This window comes from Scyliorhinus torazame, chromosome 18 (genome assembly GCF_047496885.1).
Source record: "Scyliorhinus torazame isolate Kashiwa2021f chromosome 18, sScyTor2.1, whole genome shotgun sequence".
In the NCBI taxonomy this organism is placed as follows: Eukaryota; Metazoa; Chordata; class Chondrichthyes; order Carcharhiniformes; family Scyliorhinidae; genus Scyliorhinus; species Scyliorhinus torazame.
This window is the reverse complement of record NC_092724.1, coordinates 88,827,950-88,851,911: the sequence shown is the minus strand read 5'-3', so window position 1 is coordinate 88,851,911 and position 23,962 is coordinate 88,827,950. Positions and strand designations below refer to the sequence as shown.

General features: G+C 46.7%; 1 protein-coding gene across 1 annotated transcript in view; it reads right to left on the bottom strand.

Moving 5' to 3' along the window:
• Positions 1-13,236, bottom strand: part of trim65 (tripartite motif containing 65) — a 98,854-nt gene extending 85,618 nt beyond the window's left edge. Inside the window, exons 1-2 of the mRNA XM_072483013.1 lie at positions 12,702-13,236; positions 4,334-4,429 (exon numbers count right to left, since the gene is read on the bottom strand). Coding sequence (XP_072339114.1) covers positions 4,334-4,429; positions 12,702-13,124 — 519 coding nt within the window. The 5' untranslated portion in view covers positions 13,125-13,236. The remainder of the gene's footprint in view (positions 1-4,333; positions 4,430-12,701) is intronic.
• Positions 13,237-23,962: the final 10,726 nt, after the last annotated feature.

Below are 23,962 nucleotides of genomic sequence, written 5' to 3'. Positions count from 1 at the left end.
AATCGCTGGACGAGTATCTGGAAACCCAGACTCTAATCGCGAGGAACTGCAGCTATCGAGATGTGACGGCGAAGGATCACATGAACTTACAGATCCGGGACACCTACGTGGCGGGGGTCCGCTCGAACTACATCAGGCAACGCCTGCTGGAAAACGGGACCTCCGACCTACGGGACACAGTAAAGCTAGCTACCTCGCTAGAGGTGGCCTACCAGAACCTCAGTGCGTTCCCCGCGGGCCTGGTGAACCACTCGTGGACACCCTCATCATGGCCCCCGTCGGACCCGACAAGTCGCAGGCCTGTGCCGCACGTGTGCCAGCTCAGCCCGGGGAACTGCAGTGCTACTTCTGCGGCCAGGGCCAACACCCCCTGCAGCATTGCCCAGCCCGCACAGCAACGTGCAGCGACTGAGATAAAGGGGCACTTCGCTAGAGTCTGCCTGGGCCAACCCAAGGCTCAGAAACCGAAAGTGCACCAGGCCCGAACCATGGACTCGCAGCCCACCAGACCCCGCAATGTGGCTGCGTGCCTGCCTCCATCAGATGCGTCATCAGCATCGTGCGACTCGTGGGGCCCGCCATCTTGGTCGCTGGCCCCAACACCGGCCGACACATGCGACTCATGGGGGCCAATTGCGCGATGCAGGGCACAGAGTACACTCGCTTTAAGCTCTATGTCCTCCCCCACCTCTGCGCACCCCCCCCCCCCCACCCACTGCTTGGATTGGACTTTCAATGTAATCACCGAAGCCTGACTTTACAGTTCGGCGGCCCTTGCCCCCCCCCGCCTCACGGTATGCAGCCTCGCGACCCTCAGGGTCTCCCCCCCTTCACTCTTTGCGAACCTCACTCCTGACTGTAAGCCCATCGCCACCAGGAGCAGGCAGTACAGTTCGCTAGACATCACGTTTATCAAGTCGGAGGTCCAGCGACTGTTGAGTGAAGGGATCATTGAGGCCAGCAACAGCCCCTGGAGAGCGCAAGTGGTGGTCGTCCGGACCGGGGAAAAGAATCGGATGGTTGTGGACTACAGCCAGACAATTAACCGGTTCACGCAAGTGGATGTGTACCCCCTCCCCCGCATAGCGGAGATGGTCAAGCAGATCGCGCAGTACCGTGTGTTCTCCACCGTCGATCTGAGGTTGGCCTACCACCAGCTCCCAATCCGCCCGGAATAACGCCACTACACTGCCTTTGAAGCAGCTGGCCGACTCTTCCACTTCCTCAGAGTCCCCTTCAGGGTCACGAACGGGGTCTCGGTCTTTCAGAGAACGATGGACCGAATGGTGGACCAGTACGGTTTGCGGGCTACATACCCACACTTGGACAATGTGACCATCTGCGGCCATGATCAGCAGGACCATGACGCCAACCTTCAGAGGTTCCTCCAGGCCGCCCAATTCCTCAATCTCACATACAATGAAGAAAAGTGCGTCTTCCTAATTATATATCCGCTGCCCGCCGCCAACCCCAGCACCCCGTACGCTCCCCTGGGTGTCCTGTATTGTCCCGCGCCGACTCAGCCGCCACCCATCACCCCCCTGCCTACCCCCACACCCCAACCGTCTCCAACACGCCAAGCTCCAGACACAACGCCCCTGGAGTCACCACCTGCAACAACCGTGCCCGCCGCACTGCCAGAGCTGAGGAAGTCAAAGAGAACGATCCGGCCTCCAGATAGATTGAATATGTAATGGCCCCACGTCACCCCCGCTGGACTTGATTTTTTTTAACAGGGGGTGAATGTATTCACTTAATGCATGTATGATACTGTAACCTATGACCTATGGTGGTGATATGAGCTGCTTCCAGGTACTGTACTGTAACCCCGATGGGCTCCACCTCTGGCTCCGCCCTCACCGGGGCCATATACAAACTGGCTGCCTGTGGGCGGCATTCATCTGTACAACCGACTCTTGCTAGGCAAGTTCATGATTAATAAAGCCTAATGTTCACTCGCTCTCTCTGCCTCTCGGTGAATTAAAGATATATCAACTTGTATTGTATAAATGTATTGTCACTTTAAGGCTGTCATTTGTTTTCACTCAGCTGTCAGCTTTCGGCTTTCTCTCTGTTTTTGATACGAACATGGCTGTTCTTTTTTGAACTTTTAAAACGACCATTCTTACTGAAGGAAGGTCATTCAGTGACCTCTGGGTGTTTTTCTTCTTTTGACTGTTTGGAGAGTCAGTGTTTCTTTTGTTTATTCTCTCTGAAGGTGCACGTTTATCTGTTTCTCCCGCACTTGGAGACCTGGCGTGGTCCAGTTGTTTTTAAACTGATTAACTTACCTTCTTTTCCTTGAAAGGTTGAGAACTTTTCCTTTACTTGAAGCCCATCAGTGGAGCGATAGCTGCCATGGGAACCCTGCAAGCTCTGCTCTGATCCTGTTCGTTGGGAGCCTGTCACTCAGCTTCAGCTGTTGATTTTCCCCTGCTTCGGGACACCTCACTGCAGTTGACTTGGGACATTATCTTTTACTGAAAGCCCTGCTTTCGGTGTGATCTCTTAAAATTCTTTTTACAGTATCTCTTTGTTTTACTTAACATTTTTAAAAAACTTAAGTAAAGATTATGGGCGGCACGGTGGCACAGTGGTTATCACTGCAGCCTCACAGCGCGAGGGACCAGGGTTCAATTCTGGCCTTGGGTGACTGTCTGTGAAGAGTCTGCACGTTCTCCCCGTGTCTGCATGGATTCCTTCGGGTGCTCCGGTTTCATCGCACAGTCCAAAGATGTCCAAAGGTGGATTGGCCATGCTAAATTTTAGTGTCCAAAAAGTTAGGTGGGATTACAGGGATAGGGCGGGGGAATGGGCCTAGTGTTGCAATCTACGCAGATCCTACTGGGTAGGGACAATCGGTTACCCCAGGGATCTCGCGGAATATGAGCTCCCCTAATAAGGGTGGGGGGGGGGGGGGGGGTAATCGTTAGTCTTTTCTGTTGCATAAATAGAGCCGGCCAGTATGGTACCAGCCAGAGAGAAGACCAGTAACGAACTACTGCCGCTGTGCAAATATTATTGCAAACAACGTGATTCACAAACTATAATAGTAATAATCTTTATTGTCACAAGTAGACTTACATTAACACTGTAATGAAGTTACTGTGAAAATGCCCTAGTCCCCACATTCCAGCGCCTGTTCGCGTACACAGAGGGAGAATTCAGAATGTCCAATTCATCTAAAAGTATGTCTTTCGGGACTTGTGGGAGGAAACCGGAGGAAACCCACGCACAAACGGGGAGAACGTACAGACTCCATACAGACAGTGACTCAAGCCGGGAATCGAACCTGGGACCCTGGAGTTGTGAAGCAACAGTGCTATTCACTGAGCTACCGTGCTGCCCCAGTGTAGGACTCTGCATGGCCCTCACAAAACCTAGGTAGGGTGCTCTTTTGGAGGATCGGTATAGACTCGATGGGCCAAATGGCCTCCTTCTGCACTATAGGGATTCTATAATTCTTGTGGATTATGACCCAGGGTCCTGCCGTGTTGTTTCTGTTGTCTACGCATCGTGTAACTGTCCATCTTTTCTGATTCTACATTACTCACGTTCTGGCAATATCTCAACATCTCAAATGGGTCTATTCACCCAAAGAGAGGTATCCTCGTGACTACCTCTTTTCAGACTTACATTAAAATTCACAGGTGTCGGGCCAGAGGCAGTGTCATGATAATTTTATCTTCAATACCAAATGTAAGGATGCACTTTTAAACACTTAATTGATAAATACATTTGTGTTCATTAATGAAGAATTGTACAGCAGACACATGGCGGCAGCTTGCTCCCTACATCTCTCCTTGCCAAGGGGACTCCATCCTCTGGGGTGATGACCAACTCTGAGTCCCAATTGGTCCCCCAAGCCAGGCGATCCTTGTCGACTGTGTTGCCCTTAAAGGGACAATCACCACAGAGTTTCAATGTAAACACAGCACAAATGAAAAGATGGGGACAGAGAACTTGCAGTGCAGCAGGAACAAGGAGGGGAGATTCAAAGGAGCATTCATCATAACATTACTGATAAAATAGATGGACAAGAGAGAACATAGAACATGGAACATAGAAAATACAGCACAGAACAGGCCCTTCAGCCCACGGTGTTCTGCCGAACTTTAATCCTCGATTAAGAAGGATTGTCTGTACATCATCAGGGACCAGAAATGTATTTAATTCTATTATCAATGCCCATTCCAGGAACGCCAAGGCCTTTAATGTCGCTCTTATCTTTCCTTTTTTTCATCCACAGTATATTTCCAGCAGTTTCTGTTTTCACCAGTAAAATGATGCTTTTCTTCAGGGAACATGTTGTAAAAATTAGAATAATTATTACCTTAACAGAAATCCTCTGCATTTTGAGTGTATCGATTAGCCCTTCTGTCTTCTTTACTTGCCGCTCCATCTCCTCATGTTTAGCCACAAGTTCCTTCTGAAATATTTTAATAAAGAGTAAATAAGCAAATTAATTCTAACTTTGGCTCAGTGGGTGGCAATCTTGGAGTTAGAAGATTGTGGGTTCACTGCAGAGGTTTCAGCACATTAGCTGACTGACACGTCAGTGGCATCCCTCAGGGAGGTTTGCTCTGGCAATCGTGCCATATTTTGGATGGGTAATTAAACCAAGTCCCATCTGTGTTCACAGGTGGGCATGAAAGGTCCCACACAGCATTTGAAGAAGACTTCTCCCTGTTGGCCTGGTCAATATTAATCCCATTGGGCAGCACGGTGGTGCAGTGGGTTTGCCCTGTTCCCTCACGGCACCGCGGTCCCAGGTTCGATCCCGGCTCTGGGTCACTGTCCATGTGGAGTTTGCACATTCTCCCCGTGTTTGCATGAGTTTCACCCACACAACCCAAAGATGTGCAGGCTAGGTGGATTGGCCACGCTAAATTGCCCCTTGATTGGAAAAAATGAATTGGGTACACTAAATTTTAAAAATATATATTAATCCCATAATTTACATCACTAAATCCTTGCTGTTTGTGGGACATTGGTGTGCATAATTTGGCTGCTGTATATTCTCGAATACAACAATGACTCCAAATATTCTTCAATGGCTGTGAAACTCTTTGGGACCTCACAAGTTCATAAAAAGTGCTATATAAATGCAAATCTCTGTGCCAAGGGTAATAATCAGGGGAGAAATTATGGGCTGGATTCTCCGTTTCGGAGTCTAAGTGCTGACGCCAACGGAGAATCCGTGGAGTTTCACGTCAGAAAAATCAGCGTCACACTTGCACCCGATTCTGCTACCGGTGAGGGGCTAGCACCGGCGCCGCGTGGAACACCATTGAAACCCACGAAAAACAGTGCGGGAATCACCGGGATCGCGATGAACGCTTTCAGGGCTGACAAGCTGCAGTTATTTGCATTAGCAATAGTGCCACTAGCCATGGTGCTGAGGACTTCAAAAGTTTGGGAGTTAAAGGAGGGATGAAGCATAGGATCCCGCTATATGTCGACGGTTTGCTGTTATATGTTGGGAATCCGGAGATGTCAGTGGGAAACATTCTGGGAATCTTGCAGTGTTTTGCAGTCTTTTCCGGCTATAAGTTAAATATATGAAAGAGCGAATACTTTGTGGTTGGGCATGGGGCAGAGAGGGGGTTACGTTCTGGTGAGCAGGAAGTAATTTTCAGTATCTGGGGATCCAGATAGCAAGGGACAGGGGAAACTCTGGAGGTTAAACTATACAAATCTAGTGGGGAAGATCAAGGTGGATTGCAAATGTGGGATGGTCTCCAATCATCCCTGGCGGGCTGAGTACAATCTGTTAAGGTGAATATCTTGCCGAGATTTAAATTTTTATTCCAGCGCTTCTCGGTGTTAATGCCCAAGGCGTGTTTCAGAGAGATTGACCGACTTGTGACTGGGTTTATTTGGGGGTCAGGGCCGGATGATCGGGAGGACAGTGCTTCAGGTGGGTTGGCCTTGCCAAACTTTCAATATTACTATTGGGCGGCTAATGCTGAAAAGGTGCAGGAGTGGTACGGGGACTCAGAGGAGCAGTGGTTCTGTGTGGAAGCAAAGTCTGTAGGGAACAAGCCTGGGACTGTTGGCAATGGCAAGGCTCCCGATGGTGCCGAAGAAACAATTGACTAATACGATGGCAGTCGCCATGTTAAAGATTTGGAGATAGCTCGGTCAACATTTCAATTTGAAGGCTGCCTCAAGGCTGGCTCCCATCTGTGCAAATCAGTTATTCGAGCCTGCTAGGCTGGGCGCAAGGTTTAGGGAGTGGAAGGAGAAGGGGTTGCAGAAGGTGCGAGATTTATTTTTAGAAGGTCAGTTCGCTATCCTGGGGGACCTGAAGGAGAAATATGAGCTTGCAGATTGATTCGACCATCAATTCACACGAGACGGAGAGTTGAAGTGAACAGTGGTTTAATCAGCTAGAACTGTGCCTGCCTGCGACTGCTCTGCACTGAGAGCTGCCTGCAGGCAGCAGATCTATATACCTCCCCTGAGGGGGCGGAGCCGGGGTGGAGCCCACAAGGGCACCAACATGATACAATGTAATGTAATGTAATACAATGGTCCATAGGTGGAGCCCACAAGGGCATCAGCATAGTACAATGTAATGTAATGTAATACAATGGTGAATGGTTGCCGTAATACATTCACCACACAGATGCTGATGGGTTCACGTATATCCAGGTGCGTAGCTGAGTCAAAAAACACTTTCCAGCCTTCCTGGTGAAGCAGCTTTCTAACTTGCTCAAGCGGATTTCATCCTGTTCAGAGTCGGAGGTGGCCAGTACGTCGGGCATATACCAACGGATAGTAGGGGAGGAGACGGGCTCGGCTGAGGGAGTGTAGGCAAAGTGGACAGAGGAGCTGGGGCCAATTTTGGAGGAGGTTTGAAGCAAGGCATTGAGGAGGGTGAACGTGACCTCGTCCTGTGCGAGGCTGAGTCTCATCCAGCTAAAAGTAGTGTTTCGAGCACACCTCACTAGGTGTGAAGTGTGAAGGCTAGAATGAGTCGGTTTTTCGATGGGATGGAGGATAGATGCGATCGGTATTCGAGGAGGCCGGCGCACCACCTGCACATGTTCTGCTTGTTCTCAAAGCTGGTGAGCTTCTGGAGGTCCTTTTTTGATACCATGTCGGCAATCTTGGGCATTGGGTTGGAGCCTTGCCCACTGGCAGCGCTTTTTGGGGTTTCGGATATGCTGGAGCTCCAGAGGGAGTGGGGGCAGATGTCCTGGCCTTTGCCTCGCTTGTGGCAATGAGGCGGATCCTCTTAGGCTGGAGGCCGACTACACCGCCAAGCGCCTCGGTGTGGTCGGGTGAACTGATGGAGTTTTTGCAACTCGGGATGGTCAAGTTCACCGTGAGAGGGTCGGTGGACGGGTTTTACCGTAAATGGCGGCCGTTTATAATGCACTTTAAAGAGTTGGTCACTATTAGCTGTTAGGGGGGTGGGTGAAAGGATTTAGTTTATATTGTTGTGGGGGGGTTATTACTCTTATTATGTGTTAGTGTTTGGTTTTTGTAAACTTTGTATAGAAATTGTTAAAATTTCAATAAAATATTTCCGAAAAATAAATAAATAAATGCAAAGCTCTTCCTAACGAGGGTAAAATAAAGGATTACATTAACTGCAGCCATTACAATCCCAGGCAGAATACCCCACTCTCCGTCATGTAAAAGCTGTGGCAGCAGTCAGCTTGCACTTTGACAATGTAATGTAGATTTGTACATAGGTCACTGTGTGAATGCTCCCTAAGGTTATAGTCATATTAAAATATCCACAGATAGTTGTTACACTGACCTGCTACAAGTCGCAGTTTCTAGCATGGGAAACACTCGATTACGAATCCCAATTTAATATAAGATTTCAGTAGTAATATTTCTCTGTCACTAGGAACTTGCTGATCCCATGACGGTACTTGTGTAGAGCAGGCATTTTCAACATCGGGGTCGTGGCCCACGGGTGGGTCGTGGGCGGGTGTCGGGAGGGTCGCGGAGCTGTCCGTCGCGGCACTCCCGATTGCGCAAATTTGCACGCAACAGCCACAGCTGCGGCTTTTAATAATGCCGGCTGCGAGCGGCCTTCAAAATGAGGGCCGTGACCATATAAAAAAATGCGGGCACACTGTGCATGCGTGCCCGCTCATCGGTGCGCATGCGCAGAACTGCAGTAAGCTCCAATAAGGAAACCTGATCAACTAGCATTTAAAGGCAAGATTTCACCCAAAATGTGAGGGTACATTTTTCTAATTCTGTTATGAATTTCTTTTCTATTTCTGATCCCAAAACTGACTGAGCTACCAGCACCTAAGTAGCCATATCCTGTGTTACACTGAATTACATTGAATATACCACAACATTCGGCCAACCAGCACATGTCCACATTTTTGCTTCATTTGGAACACAATTGAGCAGAAGGCACTATTCATACATGAGAGAAAACAAGTGGAGAAACATTCTGGCCAGCCAACCAGCCCACACCTCGGAATTGAATGAAATGCAAATTGATACAGGAGCAAATACTTTATCCCTCATGTCTTTCAAAATATGAAACATTGACTGGTCTGGCCAGGTGGACAGAAAAGCAGCAAATGGAATACAACCCAGGGAAGTGTGAGGTGATGCATTTGGGGTGGTCAAAGAATTACACAATAAATGGGAGGATACTGAGAAGTGTAGAGGAAGGGAGGGATCTTGGAGTGAATGGCCACAGACAAGTTGCTAAGGTGGTTAAAAAGGCATCTGGAACCCTTCCATTTGAAAATGAAATGAATGAAAATCGCTTATTGTCACAAGTAGGCTTCAATGAAGTTACTGTGAAAAGCCCCTAGTCGCCACATTCTGGCGCCTGTTCGGGGAGGCTGGTACGGGAATTATTTATTACCCAAGGTAGGTTTGCGCAATCGGAGAAGCAGGAGAAGATTTTTTTAAAAATACAATGTAACCTTCCTGCCTGTAGGGTGGCAGAGAACAGGTCACGCCTCCCGAACATCAACATCACATGCTTTGGGTGCGATTGCGATTCCCCCATTTTGTCAGCAGCAAACAGAAAATGGTGGGTCGCGAATGTCGGCCCGGTTGGGTCGCGAAGGTCAGCCGGCGTGGGTCGTGAAGGTTGGCCGGCGTGGGTCGCAAAGGTCAGCCGGAGTGGGTCGCGAAGGTTGCCCGGTTGGTAAAAATGGGTCCCTGGAAAAAAAGTTTGAAAAACACTGGTGTAGAGCTCCAGACAGTTAACGGGAGGAGAGCTATTAGGGAAACAGAGAAACTGGGGGGGAAAAAAGACATCGCAGGAGACAGAGTTCAAAGAGAGAAAAGGAGATTGATGAAGAAAAGGACAGAGATGCAAAAACATCACAGCAACAGTGAAGAAGATGTTAAGATCAGGTGATGAGCAGGTACAACATCAGCAATGCCAAAGAAGATCTATTACTGCACATTAATTCCTCCTGAACCCACTGACACTTGCCTCATGTGCATCACCATCCTTCCCCCTCCTCTCCCACTGTCGGTGGCCTTTGGCCATCCAGACCCCATGCTTTGGGATTCCCTGTCAAAATCTTCTGCCTCTCCACATTTCTCTACTCTGTTAGCATTCTCCTTAAAACACATCTGAGGAACAGATTCCCACACACTAATGGCCCTCAGATAGGGAGGCAGTGGGGTAGTGGTATTGTCACTGGACTAGCAATCCAGAGAACCAGAGTCACGCTGGTTCAAATCCCACCAGGGCAGATGGTGGAATTTGAATTCAATAAAAAGAAATCATAGAATTATCATAGAATTTACAGTGCTGAAGGAGGCCATTTGGCCCATCGAGTCTGCACCAGCTCTTGGAAAGAGCACCCTACCCAAGGTCAACACCTCCACTCTATCCCCATAACCCAGTAACCCCACCCTACACTAAGGGCAATTTTGGACACTAAGGGAAATTTATCATGGCCAATCCACCTAACCTGCACATCTTTGGACTGTGGGAGGAAATCGGAGCACCCGGAGGAAACCCACGCACACACGGGGAGGATGTGCAGACACCGCACAGACAGTGACCCAAGCCGGAATCGTACCTGGGACCCTGGAGCTGTGAAGCAATTGTGCTATCCACAATGCTACCCTGCTGCCCTCTGGAATTAAAAGTCTAATGACAACCATGGAACCATTGTCGATTGTTGTAAAAACCCATCTGGTTTACTAATGTCCTTTAGGGGAAGGAAATTTGTCATCCTTACCTGGTCTGTCCTACATGTGACTCCAGACCCTCAGCAATGTGGTTGACTCTTAAATGCCCTCAGGGACGGGCAACAAATGCTGGCCTGGCACTCTAATCTGGTGAGTCAGACACAAGACAGTGTGTGTGTTATATGAGCAGCTCCAATGTGAGCTGGTAGCCAATGAGCTGCCCTTTCACATGTTGTTCGATGCCCAAGACCTTTGGCATTTGGGGAGAGTTCGAGATAATTCTGCCTTGCAAAATACCAGTTAGAGGAGGGCCAGAGCGGGTTCAGTTACACTGCAGGACCAATGATTGAGATACCTGGTGCCTCCTAATACCACATTGCTGCCAAGCTATCAAGTAGCTGGGACAGCTACTCCACGTTATGAACTAAACACACCACTCAGTGATATTTTAGCTGGGAAAGTCTGCATTGATGCTGGGGATTCAGCTCCTTTTATGGAGCAAATTCAAAAATTAGTTTATTTTAGACATTTCAGAACTTGTTTCTCATTGGGTTTTTAAAAAATTGTCTTAGCTTGTTTGATTTGAGTTATTGGTAGCTAGGTATCCCGATTTGGTTTTATTTAGTGTTGATCGAATAGAGGAAGCTTTTGGTTTTAGTGCAGTGGGAGTGAGTTCAATTTAATTTAGCAGATGTGCGCATATAAAATTCTTCAGCATGTGTCGTGGGCCGAAGGGCCTGTACTGCGCTGTATCGTTCTGTGTGTTACGTTGCTCTGCAATATCTCATCCGTTAGCTAATAGCCTGCGTCCAGTGCTGCAAGCAGCTGATGACCGCTCTGCTGGCTGTAATGTAAAGTCATTGCCTTGTAGAAGACAGTTGCAGTGTTAACAGCAACCAGTATTCCTGTAACTACCAGTCCAATAAAACGGAGGTGAAAAGAAAAAAAAAAAAAAACAAATGCTGGCCTGGCCAGCCACCTCCACATCCCATGAACGAATAATAAAATGAAAAATGGGAGACCCCTTATTTTGAAATTGTGGCCTTAGTTCTAGATTCCCCCATGAAGAGAAGCATCCTCTCAGCATCTATCTACCCTGTCGAAGCCCCCTCAGAATTTCATATGTTTCAATAAGATTGTCTCTCATTCTTCTAAACTCCACTGGGTATAGGCCCAACCTTTCCACATAAGACAAACTCCTCATTCCAGGAATCAGCCTAATGCCAACCACTTGTAGTCCACTGATGTCAGGTGCAGGCTCAGCGATACTACAGGTAGGTCTTGTTACAAATTAAGTCTTGGATCCCTGTGAAAATATCACGTTTGGGCTGACCCTCATTTACTGAAGCATCAGGGATAGGGTGGAGGCATGGGCTGAAGTAGGGTGCTCTTCCCAAGGGCCGGTGCAGACACGATGGGCCGAGTGGCCTCTTTCTGCACTGTAAATTCTATGATTCTATGATCACTTCAGCCCCTCCCCCTGACAGTGGACAGGTAAGGGTAGCTGCCTTGACAACAAGGTGGCCAGCATGATGGATCTTAACTCCATTTTCCTGCCCAACCCCATAAACCCTTCACTAACTGGTTTTAGTGATGTTGATGTATTAATATTGCCCAGGACAGAACCGTCCAAATACGCCATGGTGTCTTTTCACCCATGGGGGGTTGGCAGTTCTCGCTTTAAATTCTCGCCCAAAAGACATAATGGCACGGAAATGTTAGCCTCGACTTAGATCTGATTTTAACCGAAAGTAGGGTTGCCAACCTTACCGGATTGGCCTGGAGTCTCCAAGGATTGAAGCTCAATCTCCAGGGCACTGCTGTGTGCAAAGCTGGATAAAAACACGTTAAAATTACTGGATTTTTTTCTTTAAACATTTCTCTTTAGTAGATATAAAAATATTAAAAATAGGTGGCATAGTGGGTAACACTGCTGCCTCAGCGCCAGGGACCAGGTTCAATTCCGGCCATGGGTGACTGCATGGATTTCCTCCAGGTGCTCCGGTTTCCTCCCAGTCTAACGATGTGCAGGTTAGTTGGATTGGCTATGCTAAATTGCCCTTAGTGTCCAAAGATGTGCAGGTTAGGCGGGGTTTTGGGGATAGGTTAGGGAAGTGGGTCTCAGTGGGGTGCTCTTTCCAAGGGTTGGAGCAGACTCAATGGGCTGAATGGCCTCCTTCTGCACTGTAAGGATTCTATACAGAAGATAAAAGGCTGTTTTGGCTGACAGTCAAGCACCATCCAATTGGGTCCTTTTGCTTTCCAATTGGTGTGGGGTCAGTACCTCACCATGATGGACGTGTTGGCCAACAAATGGCTGGAGGGCAAGTCATGTGAAGAAACCTCCAGGTATAACATTTTATCATATTTGGCAACCCCTCAGTTTGCTGATTCTGAGGTGAGACATTGACTGTTGAGCTGAGGTTGGCAGCATTGATCAACCTGGGAATCCTTCACTGTCCTCCTAATGGGAGATGGGGGACTCTGGCAAGACCCCCACCCAGGTTAGGAAACTAATAAGAGCTGGCTTCCCGGTTCCTCCCTGCACTGACCTCTCTCTGGAGTCGCTCATCCTCCACAGTGACTAGGTCGTGTCCCTTGTGTTCGCGGGTGGCGCAGACGGAGCAGATACACAAACCCTCCTCCCTGCAGTACAGGTCCAGGGGTTTGCGGTGGGCCAGGCAGCCGGACAGCTCCCCCTCCGAGTGCGGGGGCAGCGACCCCCGCACCTTCAGGAACTGCACCATCTCGGCCAGCACCAGGTTCTTGCACAGGGGTCCAGGCCGCTGCTGGAACACGGCCCTGCAGGCCGGGCAGTCATAGAGTCCGGCCGAGCCCTGGCTGTCCAAGTGGCCCTGGAGGCAGCTCTTGCAGAAGTTGTGCCCGCAGAGGGTGGTCACCGGCTCGGTGAAGATGTCCAGGCAGATGGCGCAACTCAGCTTCTCCTCCAGCTCCCGGCACTGGAAAGTAGCCATGGTGCCAGCAGGCAGCCCAGTGAAAACGAAAGGAAACCCCGGCTTCCTGTTTAACCCAGCCCGAAATGTTGAAACTGCAGACTTCCCGGGGTTAGACACCGCATCCCATGTCCATTCAGACAGCAGTTAATAATCAGTAATATAACCACCCTGCTCCCGCATTTTAACAACTGGCTATTACACTCTTCTTATTGTTTATAACCTAGGTTTAATAAACACGGATTTTAAAAAAAAAACGTAATTCTTGGATGTGGGTGTCATTGACAAGGCTGGTATTATACTGATCATCCCTCATTGACCTCGACGGGATGGTGGAGAGACAATTCCTCAACTGCTGTATTACATAGAATCCCTCCAGCGCAAAAGGAGGCCATTCGAGTCTGCACCGACCCTCCGAAAGAGCACCCTACCTCAGCCCTATCTTCGTAACCCCACCTAACCTGCACATCTTTGGACTGTGGGAGGAAACCCACGCAGACACGGGGAGAAAGTGCAAACTCGACACAGTCACCCAAGGCCGGAATTGAATCCGGGTCCCTGGCACTGTGAGGCAGCAGTGCTAACCGCTGGTGAAGTGGCTCCCAGCAATAGGTAGGAAATTCTGGATTTTTACCCAGCAAGAATGAAGGAACAATCAATCCTTGTCATAAGCCATCCTGATTTGGACTTGGGAGGGGAACTTGGGTCATGGTGTTCCCATGTGCCATTTTACTGCTGTCCGTAATTGAGCGAGAATAATCAAAGCATATGGTATCACCAGCCAGCAAAAATATCCATAGAACATACAGTGCAGAAGGAGGCCATTCGGCCCATCGAGTCTGCACTGACCCACTTAAGCCCTCATTTCCACCCTATCCCCGTAACCCAATAACCCCTCCTAACCTTTTTGGACACTAAGGGCAATTTAGCATGGCCAATCCACCTAACCTGCACACCTTTGGACTGTGGGAGGAAACCGGAGCACCCGGAGGAAACGCACAGACACGGAGAACGTGCAGACTCCGCACAGTGCCACAGGGGGGAATCAGACCTGGACCCTGGCGCTGTGAAGCCACAGTGCTATCCACTTGTGCTACCAGCTTTATCTGACCGCTGCATTAGCTGGATATTAGGCAGATAAACACATTCTCTATTTTACTGGGAGCTTCTCATGGTTTGACACACTGAACCACAAAAAAATACAGTAAAAACCCCCTTGTAACAGCAATATTAACTTGGGTTGTACACAAGCACTTCATCCAAACTCATGTAATTGAAACACAATGTGTTCAAAATGTTTGCCAACTGAGTGTAAACACCTGTTCTGAAGGGTAGTCTGGTAACGACACTTCGCTTTACTAAAGAAACAAAAACTATAGTCAGTCAGCCCCACACACGGTTCTTCATCATTTGGCCCAGCTATATTTGTCCTTACATTTCCTCATTTTCTGGTCTGTCCTATTTGAATTTTTGAGAGTCTGGAAGTGTAGAAAGGATGGCTCTTAGTTCTGTTGCCTCAGAAGACAAATCCTAAATCAGAACACCAAGTAACTGCTGTTTGAAATAATTTATTCTTCGTTATTCAAAACTGCTCAGCTCAAAGGTTTTTGTGAAGTCAAGTATTTATTTTGGCACTAGTATTCTCACTTCACTGTGTCTTAACTTTGCTTCATTAAGATGGATCGCTCTAGGCTGAGATCGCTGTCCCTTTCGGGGATGGCAAAGTTGTTGGCCGCATTCAGAGAGGAGTTGATGTGTGGTGGTTTGTATACCCAGGGATGACGGAGTTCTCTTTTTTCCCACCGGTGCACAAGGTATACTCAAGGAGCCAGAGGAAATGGACGAGGTGCTGAATGAGTACTTTACATCAGTATTCACCAAAGAGAAGGACTTGGTGGATGATGAGTCTAGAGAAGGATGTGCAGTCTGTAAAAAGCATTAAAGTAGATAAGTCCGTAGGACCTGATGGCATCTACCCCAGAATACTGAGGGAGGCAAGGGAGGAAATTGCTGGGGCCTTGACAGAAACCTTTTGTATCCTCATTGGCTACAGATGAGATCCCAGAGTACTGGAGAATAGCCAATGTTGTTCCTTTGTTTCAGAAGGGTAGTAGGGATAATCCAGGAAATTATAGGCCGGTGAGCCATGTCAGTGGTAGGGAAATTATTTGAGAAGGTTCATAGGGACAGGATTTATTCCCATTTGGAAATGAATGGACAGTGATAGGCAGCTTGGTTTTGTGAAGGGGAGGTTGTCTCACCAGATGAGTTTTTTGAGGAAGTTCCAAAGATGAAGGAAGGGCAGTGGATGTTGTCTACATGGATTTCAGTAAAGCCTTTGACAAGGTCCCTCATGGAACACTGGTACAAAAGGTGAACTTACACGGGATCAGATGTGAGCTGGCAAAATGGATACAGAACTGGCTCAGTCATAGACGACAGAGGGTAGCAGTGGAAGGGTGCATTTCTGAATGGAAGGCTGTGATTAGTGGTGTTTTGCAGGGATCAGTGCTGGGACCTTTGTTGTTCGTAATATATATAAATGGAGGAAAATGTAGCTGGTCTAATGAGTAAGTTTGCGGACGACACAAATATGGTGGCGTTGCGGATATTGAAGAGGATACAGAGGTTGCAGATCAGTTGGAGTCTTGGGCGGAGAAATGGCTGATGGAGTTTAATCCGGACAAATGTGAGATAATGCATTTTGTACGGTCTAATACAGGTGGGAATTATACAGTAAATGGCAGAACCCTTAAGCGTATTGCCAGGCAGAGATCTGGACATACAGGTCCACAAGTCACTGAAAGTGGCAACGTAGGTGGAGAAGGTAATCAAGAAGGCATCCAGCATGCTTGTCTTCATCAGTGGGGGCATTGGGTGTACAAATTGGAAAGTCATGCTGCAGCTGTACAGAACGTTAATAAGGCCACATTTGAAATATTGCTATAATTCTGGTCCCCACATTACCAGAAGGATGTGGATGCTTTGGAGAGGGTACAGAAGATTTACCAGGATTTTGCCTGGTTTGGAGGGTATTAGCTATGAGGAGAGGTTGGATAAACTCAAATTGTTTTCACACAACAACAGAGGGTGGAAATGTAAATTACTAGGGGACATTAAGGTGCGAGGGGGAAAGTTCAGAAGAGATGTGCGCAGCGAGTGTGTTACACAGAGGGTAGTGGGTGCCTGGAACTCGCTGCCGGGAGGAGGTGGTGGACGCAGATACGATAGTGATGTTTAAGAGGCATCTTGACGGATACATGAATAGGATGGAAATAGAGGGATACAGACACCGGAAGTGCAGTAGGTTTTAGTTTAGACAGGCATCATGATCAGCATAGGCTTAGAGGGTTGAGGGGCCAGTTCCTGTACTATACTGTTCTTTCTTCTTTGATCAACTTTTTCAGTATGGAGAAGACCCTGCCCTGGGGTAAAAAATGCAGAGTATGTGGCGGTGGTTATTTCTGGACCACACACCGCGTTGGGTGGACTTTATGTTGGAGGCGAGTCGGGCACAGCGAACAGGTTGAAGAATGAATGTGGGGCTGCTGGAAGATCTCGGGTTTTGTGCAAAGATTTCTAGGGTCATAAAGGGCTATGTAGAATGGAATGAGATGGTTTTGCTCTCTACATTGTGGGAGGTGTTAAAGGCGGTGGTAAGGGGTGGGGGAGAACTTCTCGTATAAGGTGATATAGATAGGGAGGCTAGGCAGGAGTGCCAGGAGATGGTGGAGATTATCCTGAGAGTTGATAGGGAGTATGCGAGTGATCCTATGCCAGAACTTTGGGCATAGAAGCTGAAAATGCAGTTTGACATGCCGGTGCACCAGCTGTGGCGTGTAAAGGGGGTGGTGTATGAGTATGGGGAGAAGGCTAGCTGTTTGTTTGCTCATCAGTTAAGGTGGCTAGAAGCTGATGAGAGATTGTGCAAGTGCGGGAGCTGGGTTGGATTGATGTACACCTCAGAGAAGGTCAATGGGGTGTTCTGGGCCTTCTGTGAGGGGCTTTATAAGTCAGACCTGCCAGAGGGCGAGAGATGGCAGGTTTCTTAGAGGGTTTGGAGTTCCCTCCATTGGGGGAGGAACTGCCTTAGGAGTTGGAGGAGGTTCGCAAGGCCATGGGAAGATGCAGATGGGGAATGCGTCAGGGCCAGATGGGTTCCTGGTAGAATTATATTAAAAGTTTGCAGATCAATCGGCCCCATTGGTGCTGGGGATGTTTATTGATTCATTGGCATGGTGTTCCCTCCTGGAGATTTTTGGGAAAGCATCCATCTCCCTCCTTCTGAAGAAGGATAGGGACCCCACAAAGTGCGGGTCGCTCGGCTGATCTCTCTCCTCAACATAGATGCAAAACGTTTGGCTAAGGTTTTAGTGTTAAGGTTGGAGCCCTGTCTCCCGGATGATGTGGGGCTTTGTTAAGGGTAGGAAGATAGCGTCCCACATGAGGCCTTTACTTAACATGGTTCTCACACCGGTGATGGGGCCAGAACCGGAGATAATCGTATGTTTGGACACAGGAAAGGCGTTCGACAGGGTTGAATGGAGCTACCTGGAGAGGTTTGGGGTCGGTCCTGCGTTTGTGTCTTGGGTGTGGATGTTGTATGAAGCACCATCTACTAGTGTGAGAACTAGAACCATGAGATTGCTTTAGGCTGCATAGGGGAATGAGACAGGGTTGCCGATGTCTCCATTGTTGTTCGGGCTGGCGATCGAGCTACTGGCAATTGCCTTTAGGGCTGCGGACAAGTAGAGAGGGATTGTGATGGGGGAGCAGAGCAGTGTGTCTTTGTAACCTGACAATCTTTTGCTCTAAGAGACCCGGGATGGTGATGGGGGATATTGGAAGTACAAAAGGTGAGGCCCCATTTTGGAGGAGGTGTGCATGCTACTACACGGTGAATGCGATGTCATCCTGCGCATTGTTAAGTTTGATACAATTCAAGGTGGTGTTCAGGACACATCTCACCCAGGTTAGAATGAGTCACTTTTTTGAGGGTGCCGAGGATAGGTGTGAGTGGTGCTCAAAAGGGCCTGCGAACCACACGCACATGTTCTGGTTCAGCCCCAAGTTGGTGGATTTCTGGGGGTGTTTTTTTTAATTCTGGGGGTCTTTTTTCAAACCACATCGGCAATCCTGAATGTGGATCTGGAGCCCTGTCCATTAGTAGCGATATTCGGGGACCAGCCGGAATTGAGGATGGGTGTGGGGGAGACGTTTTAGCTCTCACCGAGTTGTTAGCTCGGCAGTGGATTCTGCTAAGTAGGAGGCAGGGGACACCACCCTGTGCCGCATCGTGGCTGGGTAATTTGCTGGAGTTTTTGTACCTCGAGAAGGACAAGTTCACTGTGGGGAGGTTGCTCAATGGGTTCTATTGTAGATGGTGGCCATTCGTTTTGCGCTTTAAGGATATGGTCACTGTTAATGGGGGGGGGGAGAAAGGGAGAGACTGGAGGGGGCGTGTTTCGGGTTTTCTTTGGCAGGGGGACTGTTACAGTTGGTGATAGCAGTTTGTCTTTTTGGCCGTTGATACGTTTTCTTTTGTTTCAATTTGCATAAAATGTTAAAAATTCAATCAAAATATTTTCAAAAGAAAACTTTGCTTCATTCAACTTAATGGACAATTCAGAATTTCCAATCACAAACACCAAATTGAGTAAATCAATTAAAACATGATTTGAGGTTTAAGGGAATGAAATTGGTCTTCACCGGCAGCACAAAACAAACTTGTGATCATAGAACCATAAAATTTAGTGCAGAAGGTGGCCATTTGGCCCATCGAGTCTGCACCAGCCCTTGGAAAGAGTACCCTACCCAAGCCCATGCCTCCACCCTATCCCCGTAACCCCACCTAAACGCTTGGACACTAAACGGCAATTTAGCATGGCCAATCCTCCTAATCTACACATCTTTGGACTGTGGGAGGAAACCGGAGCACCCGGAGGAAACCCACGCAGACACGGGGAGAAAGTGCAAACTCCACATAGTCACCCAATTTCGGAATTGAACCAGGACCCTGGAACTGTGAGGCAGCAGTGCTAACCACAACGCCACCATGACGCCCCATGAGCAGTTGATCAACTTTCCACTGACTAGGAAAATATTGCCAAGATTTCAAATTTTAAACCAAGTAAAAGTGACAGTGAAACTCAGAAACGAGTCCCCAAAGAGTTTGATCTATTATGCTGTCAACATCAGCTGCTTGTTCGTTTTGAGCCCACTTTGCATTTCAGTCATCAATTTCATCCCCAAAATGTTGCTTTGGAGGATGGCCTAACAAAGACAATAAGCTCAGATACATATGACAGAAAGGATAAATAGGGTATGGTCACAAGGACTTTAAACTAGCAAATGGGTATGTGTGTGTGTGTGTGTGTGTGTGTGGTGGTGGTGGTGGTGGGGGGGGGGGGGGGGAGAGAAGATCTCAGGGCAACTCAATACAGTTCTAAAACAAACAGCAGGGCAGAGAGTAATTAATAGGAACTTAACCTCAGGAACTGCAGCTAATGGAAAAACGACAAGAACTATACTGGTTAAACCAAAAGTAAAAATAACAAACTAGAAAATAAAACATCAATGCTGAGAGACAGATCGGGGGGAGTAGCCCAATTAAGAGTTCTATATACAAATGCACAGTGTAAGTAATAAAATAGATGAACTGCAGGCGCTGATTCAAATGGAAGATTATGATGTAGCTACGAGACATGGCTGCAGGATGGTCGGGGCTGGGAACTAAATATACCTGATTAGAAAGTTTACAGGAGAGACAGAGAATATGGCAAGAGGGGGTTGAGTAGCCTTACTGATTAGAAATACTATCAACTCAATGTTAAGGGAGGATATAATGAGGGGAAAGCATCCAGTGAGACAGTATGGGTGGAACTGAGGAACAAAAGAGGATCTAAAACTGTAATGGATGTTGTATATCCATTGTAGCAACATTGTAGCCCCCCTTGTAGCAAACAAACAATACAGCACAGGAACAGGTTCTTCGGCCCTCCAAGCCTGTACCGGTCTTACTAACCTTGGCCCAAACCCCCAACACTTCCTTGTGCCGTACCCCTCTATACCCATCCTATCCATGTATTTGTCAAGATGCCTTTTGAATGCCGTTAATGTATCTGCTTCCACAACCTCCCCTGGCAACGCCTTCCAGGTACTCACCACCCTCTGCGTAAAAAACCTGCCTAGCAAATCTCCTCTAAACCTTGCCCAACGGATCTTAAACCTATGCCCCCTGGTGACTGACCCCTCCACCCTGGCAAAGAGTGACTACCCATCCACTCCATCCATGCTCCTCATAATCTTGTAGACCTTTATCAGGTCACCCCTCAACCTCCTTTGTTCTAATGAAAACAGTTCTAAGGTGCTAGATTGTATAAAGGCAGAAATTAGGCAAGTGTGTAGCAAAGGCAGAGTAGTATTAATGGGGATTTCAACATACATAGATTGGGCGGCAGACAAGCACCTGTCAGATAGGTAGTGAATTTCTGGAATGTGTCCGGGACAGTTTCCTGTGTTCTAGACGCAACATGGGGACAGGCAATATTAGATATAGTTATGAGTAATGAGCCCAATTTAATAAACTGTGCGCGAATACTTATCAAATAATGATCACAACATGATTGAATTCAGTGTAACGTTTGAAAGTGAAAAGCACATTTCAGATACTCGAATTTTAGACTTGGGTACAGCTGACTTTAACAGTATGAGGCAGAGACTGTCCACGATAAACTGCAAAGATCTGTTAATCTTCAACTGAAGATCAGTGGAGAATATTCAAAGAAACATTTGGCAAGGTATAGAGCAAGTATATACTCCTGAGAGTAAAAGGCATTGCTTCACAAAGAAACAGCCATGGACAACTACAGAGGTTAGGGACAGCATAAAAATAAAAGGGCTTACAAAAATGCAAGACATAGCACAGATCTGGACGAATGGGATAGGTACAATGATCAGCAAAGGGTCATATAACAACTTATAAGAGCTACTAAAAGGGATTATAAAAGGAATCTTGCAAAGGATATCAAAAACAAAAACATTCTTTTGGTTATATAAAGGGAAAGCGGATGGTCAAGAGCAATGTAGGCAACTAAAAGTTGAAAATGGAGATATTGTTGGTGATAATGGGGAAATGGCAGACATGTTGAACAATTACTTTGCCTCAGTGTTTACAGTAGAAAAGGAGGATAACTTGCCAAAGTCCTGAAAAAAATTATAGTTGATAGAGGACAGGGACTTAATACAATTAGCGCAAGTACTGCATCAGTAACTAGGAAATTAATGGAACCAAAGAGTAACATATCCAGGACCTGACAGTTTGCATCCGAAGGAGTGAAAGGAAGTAGGGGAGCACATTGTAAATGACCTAACTATAATCTTTCAGAGTTCCCCAGAATCAGTAGTCCCTCTGGATTGGAAAATTATACAGGTCATTCCACTTTTTAAGAAGGGTGTGTCATGTGAGAGTACCTTTAAGAAATGGGTGTTTATAAATGGGTGTGCATATAAATATCTGTAGTGAGACTACCTTTAAGAAATGGGTGTTTATTACTGCAGTGATGTCAGAGATGGGTGGAGCTGGGCTGTCTGTCAGCTTTGTACTTTCATTTTAGGCCGTTTTCTGCAGGGTGTGTTTTAGTTTCATTTGCCGAGCTGGATAGCTGCAGTCACAACCAGAGGGTTTCGTAGAGTCTCTCTCTGCAATCTAAAGACTGTAAATCGATCCTGGTGATTTAAAACTAATAACAGTAGTGACTTTAACCTGATGTGCTTCTGGCAAAAGGTGTTTTAAGTTTTCTGGGTGTTAAAAGGACAGCTTACGGATTACTTAGTGTTGTATTCTTTGGGGTTTGTAACTGAATTAATGGTTGCTAAGATGTTCACTGTTTGTTTTAAAAGGGTTAACTTGAGTCGATAGAATAAACATTGTTTTGCTTTAAAAAAAATACTTTTTCCATTTCTGCTGTACCACACCTGTAGAGTGGGCCGTGTGCTCCCCATACCACAATCTATTAAAAGTTGTGGGTCAGGTGAACTCCATGATACACTTTGGGGTTCTCTAGCGGGGCCCATAACAGGTGAAAGGGGAAACCAGGGAATTACAGACTGGTTAGCCTAATGTCTGTGGTGGGGATATTGCTGGAGTATATAAGCAGGGATGAGGTAACTGAACAAATTTTGGTCGATCAGGGAGAGTCAGCATGGATGGATTTGTGAAGAGAAGGTCATGCCAGACTAATTTTATAGAATTTCTTTTGAAGAGGTGAATGTCTATAGATGTCATTTATATGGACTTCCAGAAAGCATTTGTGTGGGATTTGAGACTGTTAACTAAGGTGGAAGCCAACGGAGTTGAGGGAAAATGATTGACATGGTTAGAAAATTGGTTGAGTGGCAGGCGACAAGAGAGTGGGGATAATGCATAATGACTCAAATTGGCAGAAGGTGACGAGTGGTGTACCACATGGATCTGTGTTGAAGCCTCAATTATTCACACTATTCATTAATGACTTGGATGACGGCATAGAAAGTCATATATCCAAATTTGTGGTTCATACAAAGTTAGGTGGCATTGTAGACAGTCTAGATGATAGTATAAAATTGCAAGGAGATATTGACAAACTAGGTGAATGGGCAAAATTGTGGCAGATGGAATTTAATGTAAGCAAGTGTGAGATTATCCATTTTGGGCCTAAAAGGATAGAGCAGAGTACTTTCTAAATGGAGGTTAAAAAGAGGTTAGGTACAGTGGATGTCCAAAGAGACTTGGGAGTTCAGGTGCATAGGTCCTTAAAATACCAGCATCAAGTGCAAAACATAATCAAAAAGGCTAATGGAATGTGAGCCTTTATATCTAGAAGATTGGAACATAAAGACACAAGGGTTATGCTGCAGCTATACAAAACACTAGTTAGACCCCACTTGGAGTACTGTGAGCAGTTCTGGGCACACCTTCGGAAGAATATTTTGGCCTTGGAGGGAGTGCAACGTAGGTTTACAAACAGGATACCTGGATTACGAGGAGAGATTACTCAAATTAGAACCATTTTCGCTAGAATTTAGAAGGTTAAGGGGTGACCTGATCAAAGTATTCAAGATATTAACAGGAAAAGACTGAGTAGATAAAGATAAAAACAAATTACTGTGGATTCTGGAATCTGAAACAAAAATAGAAAATACTGGACAATCTCAGCAGTTCTGTCAGCACCTGTGGAGTGAAAAGGGAGCTAACATTTTGAGTCTAGATGACTCTTTGCCAAAGCTGATAAAAATAACCTATTTCCACTGAATGCAGATTTTAAAATTAGGGGGCATAGTCTATAAATTAGGTTCAGACCATTCAGGAGAGATGTTAGAAGAACCTCTTCACTCAAAGGATGGTAGAAGTTTGGAACTCTCTCCCAAAAACAGCAGTTGAAGCTAGATCAGTGTTAATTTTAAATCTGAGATAGACAGACTTCTGTTAAGCAAACATATTAAGGGATATGGGCCAAAAGCAGGTATGTGGAGTTAGGTCACAGATCAGCCATGATTTCATTGAATGGTGGGACAGGTTCAAGGGGCTGAATGGCCTACTCCTGTTCCTATGTACCTAGATAATCTTTAAGAAATGAACAGTAATTCAGTATTAGCAAGAGATAACTTGCATTCATATAGTGTCTTTTATGACCTCAGTACTTCCAAAAGCATTTTCCAGATTTGAAGTTTTTTGAAGAATAATCACAATTATAACATAATCCATCATTGACGCTTTCTCTGGGTCAGTGACTCGGGACCAGAAGCTTACAGTTCAAGGCAGTAGCTCTGATGGAAAAAATTGCTTATGTACATTCTCAATTTCTGCAGGTACACCAAAG